This window comes from Diaphorina citri, unplaced genomic scaffold (genome assembly GCF_000475195.1).
Source record: "Diaphorina citri unplaced genomic scaffold, Diaci psyllid genome assembly version 1.1 scaffold174, whole genome shotgun sequence".
In the NCBI taxonomy this organism is placed as follows: domain Eukaryota; kingdom Metazoa; phylum Arthropoda; class Insecta; order Hemiptera; family Psyllidae; genus Diaphorina; species Diaphorina citri.
This window is the reverse complement of record NW_007377611.1, coordinates 111,409-122,846: the sequence shown is the minus strand read 5'-3', so window position 1 is coordinate 122,846 and position 11,438 is coordinate 111,409. Positions and strand designations below refer to the sequence as shown.

Below are 11,438 nucleotides of genomic sequence, written 5' to 3'. Positions count from 1 at the left end.
GGAACAGGATCCATTCAGATGTATGAAATCAACAACTGCACGATGTAAACGAATCTTTTCACACGTGACGTCATTTGTTTACAAAATGATTTTGAATTTTGGCGGCACGTTTTCAAATTTTGATTTCAGCAAAATTTCCAGTTTCGAGGTTTCGACGGTTTTTGTTTTCAGAATCGCCGGTTTTCGGTTCAATTTTAGTTTCTGGCGTGAAATAAAGGTTGATTATCGTGTGTTTTAGCTAAAGTGGTACTGGTTGCACAGTGAACTCATTACAGGTTTGTCTTAATAGAGGGAGGAGAGTTTTCAAAGTTCTTATCACTAGGGGAGCATGACTGTATCCTAGGTAACAACTACTTGTTATTTCTCCCTGTCCACCTCCTCCAGTGCTTTTTATAACTTTTGCTTTAGTTTTCTTGGGTATTACCGATTTCTCAACGTTTTTCCTATTCTGTACAGTTTTTTCCCAATGGGTTCACAATGTAAATTAGATAAACCCCAAATCATTTGTTTGGTGGAGAAAAGCTTGGACTATCAGTTGTTTGATTGCAAGTGGATGCCATGTTCTGCCAAGTTTATTGTACTTGGTATGAAACCAAAAGGAACAGGATCCATTCAGATGTATGAAATCAACGATGGACAACCAGAGCTAGTCAAAACGGTAATTGCTTTCCCACTTCATCTGGAATTCTAGTGTCATTTTTCATTTCTAATGTGCCCTCTTTTCCTCCTTTTCCTTCTCTTAAGTCCAGCCACTCACTATCAGGTAGACCTTACAAGTTTATCTGATCAGGTCTACCTAATACCTGATGAGCACACACACAGGTAGACCTGACAGGTATAGCTGAAAAGGTTCACCTTTCAGGTCTACCTGATACCCGATGAGCACACACACTCAGGTAGACCTGACATTTACAGCTGAAAAGGTTTACCTGATACCTGATGAGCACATACACTATCAGGTAGGCCTGACAGGTGGGCCTGATCAGGTCTACCCAATATATGACTATAGTGAGGGGCTGGCTTAACAAACATAGAAGTCAGCATTTGAAATAATCAACCCTGTCTATTAAAAACTGAGTTAAAGCCAGCAGCATGTAATTTTCCAGATGGTCACCAATCCAGAGACAACCGTGTGCAACATTTGCTTAACTTTAGTGAACTATTGAGAACCATTGTATTCTACATACTTTGGCTATTGGTAATATTGGTTTTTGCTCATTAGCAGATAGTGGGCAGCCCCTTAAGCTTTGAGCTTTTCTTAGGTTTCACTTTTCACTGGCAAAAGGCAGGAGAACATGAGTGCCCTAAATGGTCACCTATCCAGATGCTAACTATGCAGAATGTTACTTAACTTACTGTAGAATAGAATAGGTAGGTACCTACCCTTTTGGTCATCTCACTTGTCCAACTTTTATGTTCCTTTGTCTTATTTATGTCTCCCTCTATACCTCCATGAAACAAATTCTAGTGCCTCTTTTGGTCATCTCACTTGTCCAACTTTTATGTTCTTTTGTCTTATTTATGTCCCCCTCTATACCTCCATGAAACAAATTCTAGTGCCTACAACATTACATTGAAATGGGGTCTGCTCTGATGAAATTCCTGTGTGTGGAGTCCAGTATGTAGGACTATTTCACCCCTAGGTATTCTAAAGGCTGAAAGTTATTTTCCCCCCTAACAGGTTGAGAAACCCAATGCCTTCAAGTGTGGAACATTCAATGCATCCCCCTTGAGTGAAAGATATTTGGCCACTGGTGATTTTGAGGGAAAACTTCAAATATGGTAAGTGAGTACTTTGACTACCATCTTACTGTTCTTATCCTGTCCTTCCTCTTTTTATCCTGGTAGCAGTTGGCATCACATGTTGTAAACCTACTTGAATAATATGAACCGCTTTATATAAATGGAAACAATGGGGGGAAAAAAAAACAGTGAGAGAGAGCAAGAGAGACAACATATTGACCTGGTAATCCAGAGTTAAAGCCCAATATCAGAAGAAGTAAAAAGTAGGTAAACTTAATCAGCTGAAAACTCTGTAAAAAGGAGAAAAATCAATGATCTCTGTCTGAAAAATTGATGATTTCTGTCTGTAGTTATCTGGTTTAGTCAAGACTGTTAAGATGTACCTACTATCAGTAAACTTGGCCTGGCGCACTGTCTTTTGTGTGCTCAGATTTTCAAGCACCCATTATTTCTATTGGTCCTCCGCTTGGACGCATGGGATAGATTGCCAGATGAGGTACCTATTTGGAAAATTGATTATATTTTTGGAAGTTCTTTTTTTTTATTTTCTTGAAGACATTTTTGAAAGATCTTGGTTGATGTAAAGTTGTAAACCCATAGATATAGCTTGATTTCTGTCTGTAGTTATCTGGTTTAGTCAAGACTGTTAAGATGTACCTACTATCAGTAAACTTGGCCTGGCGCACTGTCTCTTGTGTGCTCAGATTTTCAAGCACCCATTATTTCTATTGGTCCTCCACTTGGACGCATGGGATAGATTGCCAGATTAGGTACCTATTTGGAAAATTAATTATATTTTTGAAAGTTCTTTTTTTTTTTCTTTTCTTGAAAACATTTGAAAGATCTTGGTTGATGTAAAGTTGTAAACCCATAGATATAGTGTAAACCTGGCTTGAGTATCTTGAGTAGAGCAGCGTTACCTGTGGGTAAAGTATGAAACTATTGTGTTGACCTCGATATTAAGAAGGTGTGGGGGGAAACAGAAGGGGAAGTGTGGTATCGAGGAGGAGCAGGTACTTCGGTACTGTAGGCGTTCCAGATTCAGTACAAAGTGTACTAAATCCAGTACAGTTTTTGTTGTTTTGTTTTCTGTAGTAAAAGTAACTAAAAAAAACTTTTTAGCTGTAGACATGCATCTTCTTGCGGTCAAAGTGTCCCGACACCGCGCGGCAGGCCGCGAATGGGACGTCTTTGTCAATAAAAACAAAGAAATGGCAAAAGACACTTTTAGCAGTTGAAAGATTTGAAAAAAAAAAACTGAATAACTAAACATCCAGTACAGGTTTTGTTGTTTTGTTTTCTGTAGTAAAAGTACTAAGTAGCTAAAAAAAAAAAAACTTTTTAGCTGTAGACATACATCTTCTTGCGGTCAAAGTGTCCCGACACCGCGCGGCAGGCCGCGAACGGGACGTCTTTGTCAGTGAAAACAAAGGAATGGCAAAAGACACTTTTAGCAGTTGAAAGATTTGAAAAAAAAAAACTGTCTGAATAACTAAACTCAGGATAAGCGTAGGATGAGATTCAGAGGGAAGATGAGCACTGCTGATTATTAGTCTAACTCCATACAGAATAATAGAAGGTAAAAAGCCTACTCTGAGGCTTAGGTGTAGAGTCAACAGCCCCAAAAGATAAGTTAAGCTTCCGAATTTACGAGAATAATAGAAGGTAAAAAGCCTACTCTGAGGCTTAGGTGTAGAGTCAACAGCCCCAAAAGATAAGTTAAGCTTCCGAATTTACGAGGGAGGGATGAGCAGATTGAGCACTGATGATCATGCCGGGAAATGTTGTCCAAGAAATATCATTAGTGGTCCCTTTTCATTGAAGTCCATTGGTCATTGTTCTAGATTCTAGAAAAAGACAAAGAATTTTACCTACTACCTACCCATAATATTAATGAGACCTGAGACATCTTTGTTAATGTACGTATTGTTGTTAAATTATGTCAAAAGATAATACTTACCTCATTTTAACTAAATTCTATTGATGTAATTCTGGATATAATACATCCAAGTCTATCGTCAGTCGTCATATCACGTATATTTCTCTCATTCTGAGAAATTTCCCCTACATTTGAGTACATTATTTCCTTCGTATTAGTGGAGACGCCAGAGTTCCCCGTTACGTATTCACTGTTGATCATCATCATCATCGCTGAAGAATTCTCTCTCTACATCGTCGTTCGCCGTTCCATTCAGTTATTTTAGATTTCCAATTAATTCCACTCGTTGTTGCGTTCATTTCTTGCCGTTCTTGACGTTTTTTTTTTAGGTTCGGATCTAACGCGGGTTTCGTGTCTGTTTATTTAATTAAAAAAATAATTCAACTCATATCATTATTACTTTTTATTCGTTCTTGTGAATATTTAAAAAAATATGAATTGTGAATTCAGTGAATGTGCTAACAAATTTGAAAGAAAACGAAAATTATTATTATAAATTAATCTGTTTCCAATCTTTCTAACGAAGTACCTACCTCCCTAAGATAGTAAAATGTTGATTTGATGATAAAAGCGGAAAATAAAGAAAAAAAAACTTTTTTTGAAATAGAATCTAAGTAAATATAAATACTCAATTTTAACAACTATCATGGATTGATATTAATTACAATTAGTATTATTATTTTTTACTAGTATATTTTTTTTTGTCAGCCATAATGGCCACTAGTGTATTTTTAGCCTTATTGTTTCTATCAACAAGTAGTGTTTTTTGTAGAACGCCAGAGCTTGATATTTTACCTGTTGATTCTGTCCAAGTGAAACCAGTAGGAACCAATGTACTGCTAACATGTCTACCCCAGGTTGATGATAAAAGTCTTGTCAGTAATTTACAATGGCATGATACATTGAACAGAACCATCAGTAATAACAATGTTTGGTCCAGGGGAAGGATGAGCACGGATGTTATGCCAGGAGGTTTGGCTCTTATTATAAATGGTCTGTTGCAGAGCTTGATATTTTACCTGTTGATTCTGTCCAAGTGAAACCTGTAGGAACCAATGTACTGCTAACATGTCTACCCCAGGTTGATGACAAAAGTCTTGTCAGTAATTTACAATGGCATGATACATTGAACAGAACCATCAGTAATAACAATGTTTGGTCCAGGGGAAGGATGAGCACAGATGTTATGCCAGGAGGTTTGGCTCTTATTATCAATGGTCTGTTAAAAGTGGAAAAATGAAAGGGGGAGAGTTACAAAGCTTCCTATGCTTGAGGTCCAATCAGTAAAAATTTGGTTAAATAGATATAATATGTAGGTACGACGTATTGTTGTGGAAACTGTAAGGGTCAAGAGAAAATCAGTACTACAAGGGGCTAATATTGATTGAGATGTGATATTTAAGATTTTCATTCAATTAGTTAAGCTCTTCAGTCTCAGTTTCCTTTTCATGTAAATTTTCTCTGTCCATTACTTTTGTACTTATCATTGTAGGTGTAAATCAATTTCTCGATCATTTTGTATTTACTTTTGACAATGGAAATGAGGGAAAAGCCCAGCTACCTATGGGATTTTCATCTCTTTCCTCTGTCCAGTTGTTCTCGCCAAGTTACATGGCGGCCACTCTTATACCATAAGTATCTCCCTCTTTTTCTCAATTTTGTGTGGGGACTGAAGGAGACTCAATCTATGTTTGTCCGTAAGGATTTTCTAAAACAAATTTATTTTCTGAGAAACAAAAAATAAATTGACTGAAAAAAAGATTATGTTTACAATTTTTTTATATAAACAATTATTTTTCTTTTCCATTTATCTCCATTTCCAAAAATCAAGTTCTGCCTTGGAGGGGAGAGGGCTAAGAAAGTGATTGTATTTCGAAAAAAGTGGGTGGACCACTGGACATCCCTCACTTAATAAAAGACTCCTATCTGGTTGCCATGTTTGGAGGCAATGTAATGGGAGTGAAAGGAAGCTTGGAAAGCAAATACGTAAATGGGTGGACAAAATAATGAAAGCTTTCTGTAGTGGTCACGTTCATAATATTTAAATTCCTCAATTAAAATAAATAAAATATCTACCTAATTAAATAAACTTCCAATCAAGAGGTCTCCATTGAGTCGACAAAAAATGAATGAAGGTTCCTATAGAAATATCAGCAAGAACGATCATAATTCTCACTCTTTTATCATTTCATAGAGAAAAGAGTTTAACGATCAAAGGAGCTCAGAAAAATTAAAATTAAAAATGATAAATAATAAAAATAATTATAAAAAAAGAAATGTTCTTTTATTTATTTTCCTCTTATAAAAAAAGTACCTAATAGATACTTAAAACAGTGAGACGAAGTTTTAATTTTACCTAATTAAAATTTCAAAACAAGACATCCTTTTTCTTTCAGTGAAAATGGAGTGGTGGAGCTTACAGAAATCGACCCCGACGTTTTTATGTATTGAGGAAAATTAATTCAATAGGAGGTATTAAAAAAAAACCCCATTTGGGTATAATACGAGTAGGCAAAACAGTGAGACGAAGTTTTAATTTTACCTAATTAAAATTTCAAAACAAGACATCCTTTTTCTTTCAGTGAAAATGGAGTGGTGGAGGTGGAGCTTACAGAAATCGACCCCGACGTTTTTATGTATTGAGGAAAATTAATTCAATAGGAGGTCTTTTAAAAAAACCCCCATTTGGGTATAATACGAGTAGGCGTAAAATGTCCTTTTTTTTTAGGTTCCGCATCCGCGTTTCCCTGTGTTTTTCTTAATCTTTATTTTATTTTTATTATTTTTGACACACACCGCCTTTGGTCGTTATGTATTCTCTTCATGCATACGTAGGTATTTGACACAGTAAACTGTATTAAAACCCAACCGACACTACACCACTGTCGCCTCTTCTCTTCTAATAAATTCTTCAATATTTTAATTTTTCATTTTATCTTTTTTTTTAATTTTAAAAGTCTTAAAGAAAATAATGAAATGTACGAGAAAGTAAAAGATATAAAATTAATGAACAAGTTCCAGCCTACCTATACCTTTTACCACCACTCCACCACCTTCCGCCAACGCGCTTTATACTTTTACTTTTTCCTTCGTTCTAGGAATACACTTTCCACTTTCTTTACGCTCTAATCCTCCGAACTATGGTAGTTTACATATGTTACGTCTGGTGGAAAAGTGCACCATGTTTAATTTATGATGATGACTGTTGAGAATGTTTTCTCATATGGTAGTTTACATATGTTACGTCTGGTGGAAAAGTGCACCATGTTTAATTTATGATGATGACTGTTGAGAATGTTTTCTCAAGTTTAGTTTGCCTTCTTTAATTTTTTATTTGCTAAAAGGTTGGGTTTTCTAAGTGTTTTTTAAGGGGATTGTTATGCTGCACTTTTGTGCATTTTTAATCTGCGTTGGGAGAAGAGAGGTTGCTCGCCCATTAAGCGTTTTGCTCGCCTATTAAGTGGGAGGTTGAGGTTTTAAATCCCACCTCGAACATGAAATTTTATGCCCTCAAATGTGGTTGAGTAATCGATAAGATAAAATAGCACTTCAAGGGAATATATCCACGCATCAACCTTGCTTGGTTGTTACAGCTTATTTAAATCCCTAGTTAATCTAGTTATCCCTATTGATTGATCTACTTAGGTACATGTTTTAGTGGTCTCTTACTGAGCTATCTATTATTCTATTCTATGTACATAGTACAGCCTATTAAGTGGGAGGTTGAGGTTTTAAATCCCACCTCGAACATGAAATTTTATGCCCTCAAATGTGGTTGAGTAATCGATAAGATATAATAGCACTTCAAGGGAATATATCCACGCATCAACCTTGCTTGGATGTTACAGCTTCTTTAAATCCCTAGTTAATCTAGTTATCCCTTTTGATTGATCTACTTAGGTACATGTTTTAGTGGTCTCTTACTGAGCTATCTATTATTCTATTCTATGTACATTCTTCAGTAAAAAGAAATTTTAAAAAAGAAGCAGAAGAAGAAAAAAAAGTTTCTCGTACCTAATAAAGTAAAATTAATTATGATTGTTCAATTTTTCTTAAATACAATTAATTATTGTACAAAAGAATTAGATATCTAGAAATCTAGACGAAACTGAGTTTCTAAAACGAAAGAAAGTGAAAGAAGAAGAAGAAGAAGAAGCATGAATGCAACACATAATAAGACACTTAAGGATGTCTTGAGACTTCCAAGATATCAGATATGTGGCACATAATATCTATGGGGAATAAGTATGTCTCTGACATGAATGCAACACATAATAAGACACTTAAGGATGTCTTGAGACTTCCAAGATATCAGATATGTGGCACATAATATCTATGGGGAATAGAATGATTAAGTATGTCTCTGTACGTCTAAGTGCAATGATAGCCATTATGTGTCTATGTGGTGTTGACAGACAAAATTGTGCTCGTAATACTGAAATGTGTTTTTTTTTCGTACACTCTCTTATGTCAAACAGTTGATCATTATTATATTATACTGGATGACTGGAAAGAAAATTCCAGAATGCTTTAACCTCTAAGGTTCTATTTCGACCTAAGGATTTTCCCATTGTTTTGAACCCAAGATCATCAAGATGAACATCATTTATCCAGAAAACTACATTCTATCTCCGTATGAGAACAAGTATGAGTTGAGGTGGAATATTCCTGCAGATAATGGTGAATATATCAACATGTATGAGGTCAAGTATTGCATCGTAAGGAGGAGAGAAAATACGTGGTCCGAGACAGGATCAGGATGTGAAACCTTAGAACTGAAATCTAACCCAAGATCATCAAGATGAACATCATTTATCCAGAAAACTACATTCTATCTCCGTATGAGAACAAGTATGAGTTGAGGTGGAATATCCCTGCGGATAATGGTGAATATATCAACATGTATGAGGTCAAGTATTGCATCGTGAGGAGGAGAGAAAATACGTGGTCCGAGACAGGATCAGGATGTGAAACCTTAGAACTGAAATCCAGTGACCAAGCTTCAGTAGAATTGTCTAATCTGTTTGCTGATACTTTCTACAAGGTAGAGCTCCGCGCTCATAATTCCATCGGGTATAGTACACCTGGTCAAATTATTCTCAAAACTGCTAGAGATCCCAGTACCATTGAGAGTCCTCTGTACTCTTCGAGGAGTCTAAGGACTTCTTGTGCCTCTGCCATTACTCTTAGTTCTCTACTGTTGGTCATTTATCTGAGTCTATTGTCCTGATTAATATTTTCCTCCACTCATCTATCGAGTGCAAGGTAATGTGTGATTACATTGTATTTTCTTAGTTTTACCACAAGATTTTTATACATATTTTTGATATTTGTGTAGGAAGAAAAAAAAGTAAGTAATATTCTGGTAAGTTGATTCAGGTTTATCAAAGATAAATATGAAAATAATATCTAGATAGTAGATTTACAAATTGGGACGAAATAAAGGTAGGTACCTACATGAAAATTGAAAATACGGAGAAAAATCTTTTGTAATAAAACAAGGTACACACGAACAAAAAGTAGAAATTGTCCGTTTCTGTTTTCTCCCTCTATTGATAAAAACGTCTTCCTTCGAGCAGAATAAAAAAAGTCACGTCCGAAAAATTTTCATCCTATTAAAAAATAATAAAAACATCATCTGAGTAGAAATTTTCAATTTCTTCGAAAAGTTCGAAACATTTCCAGTTTCATGAGCTTTCTTTGTGAATCAAAAGGCTCGAGTCTTATTTACGACCTAATTCATATTTTATTATTTCGTTAAATCTTCATTGTTCGTAACGAATAAATGGCAATTTCCTTATTTTCCATATTTTTCCTTTCGAATGGAATTAACTCTCAAACGTTGGAGCTATTTTAGACCCCGCACTGCTTTTGATAAATTTCGAAGAAATGGTCAGATCTAGTTTTTATAGGTGTTTTTTATAACCGCATGACAAATCCACTCATCTATCGAGTGCAAGGTAATGTGTGATTACATTGTATTTTCTTAGTTTTACCACAAGATTTTTATACATATTTTTGATATCTGTGTAGGACGAAAAAAAAGTAAGTAATATTCTGGTAAGTTGATTCAAGTTTATCAAAGATAAATATGAAAGTAATAAATATCTAGATAGTAGATTTACAAATTGGGACAAAATAAAGCTAGGTACCTACATGAAAATTGACAATACGGAGAAAAATCTTTTGTAATAAAACAAGGTACACACGAACAAAAAGTAGAAATTGTCCGTTTCTATTTTCTCCCTCTATTGATAAAAACGTCTTCCTTCGAGCAGAATAAAAAAGTCACGTCCGAAAAATTTTCATCCTATTAAAAAATAATAAAAACATCATCTGAGTAGAAATTTTCAATTTCTTCGAAACATTTCCAGTTTCGTGAGCTTTCTTTGTGAATCAAAAGGCTCGAGTCTTATTCACGACCTAATTCATATTTTATTGTTTTGTTAAATCTTCATTGTTCGTAACGAATAAATGGTAATTTCCTTATTTTCCATATTTTTCCTTTCAAATGGAATTAACTCTCAAAAGTTGGAGCTATTTTAGACCCCGCACTGCTTTTGATAAATTTCGAAGAAATGGTCAGATCTAGTTTTTATAGGTCATTTTCAAAACCGCATGGCAAATTGACAATATCCTTATAGCTTACCTTTAGATTGAGGGATAATTGATATCTTTGAGGGACCCCAATGTGAAGAAACTTTGGGTCAAAAAGCTCCCCAGCATCAAGATTTTATTACTGAAAATACCTAATAATATAGGATGTATTGTTATTATTCACTAGAAAACCCTGTTGTATTTTTTGAATGGACCATGGGTCAGCTTACCAGAACATTACACATTTTGACAATAAATATAAAAAAAGAATTGTTTATCACTTTGTTTATAAAATTTTCATGTGACCTCTTCATGAATGAATATTGTGTTTATTTTCTGTTTGACTGGAAAGTGAAAAGGCAAGCTTCAATTTCCCATCAGTTTGACGTACCTAACTGCCTACGATTTTTTTTTGTTTTTGTTTGACATTTATTTTGTTAAACTAAAAAAAGAATTGTTTATCACTTTGTTTATAAAATTTTCATGTGACCTCTTCATGAATGAATATTGTGTTTATTTTCTGTTTGACTGAAAAGTGAAAAGGCAAGCTTCAATTTCCCATCAGTTTGACGTACCTAACTGCCTACGATTTTTTTTTTTTGTTCTTGTTTGACACTTATTTTGTTAAACTTTTTTTTTTTTTTACTTTCCCTATAGGTAGGTACTTGACTTTGTTTTGTGACTAGGTGACTACTACCTGATTATGGGCAGAAAATTGGCAATTTAAGTCCATAGATTTAAGATTAGTAAAAATCGATTTCTTATAATATTTCACTTTAAAAAGCAAAGGCTTCCTGATTTTTAAGATTGTGAAATTTCATCACACGTAATAATAATAATAATAATAATAATAATAATAATAATAATAAAAATCAATGAGGAATCATAAAAAGTATGAAAAGAAAATTGATTTTTTTTTTGAAGTTCGAAGCAACATTGACTTTGGTTGATATCTGGAGTGACTGTCCGATTTTTACTAAATTGTTACAGTCGCGTCCTTGGACCATACCGGGATATCATAGCAAATTTCATCGCTTTACGACAAACCGTTCTTGAGATATTTTGTATGCAACTTTTTACTTTTTCCCATTTAAACCTGTACCTGTAGTACCTACATACGTTACGTACGTACTCGTACAAATGTTCAATTTTTGGACAC

The 11,438-nt window shown here is 34.6% G+C and overlaps 1 protein-coding gene across 1 annotated transcript; it reads left to right on the top strand.

Moving 5' to 3' along the window:
• Nucleotides 1-8,468: 8,468 nt before the first annotated feature.
• Nucleotides 8,469-10,586, top strand: LOC108251901 (fasciclin-2-like). Its single transcript, XM_017442419.2, has 2 exons — nt 8,469-8,989; nt 9,685-10,586. The coding sequence occupies exon 1, from the start codon at nt 8,484-8,486 to the stop codon at nt 8,910-8,912; it is 429 nt and encodes a 142-aa protein (XP_017297908.1). The 5' UTR covers nt 8,469-8,483; the 3' UTR covers nt 8,913-8,989; nt 9,685-10,586.
• Nucleotides 10,587-11,438: the final 852 nt, after the last annotated feature.

Bases quoted from the DNA above. Each gene is read 5' to 3' on its own strand.
- LOC108251901 (XM_017442419.2), top strand. From the start codon at position 8,484: ATGAACATCATTTATCCAGAAAACTACATTCTATCTCCGTATGAGAAC.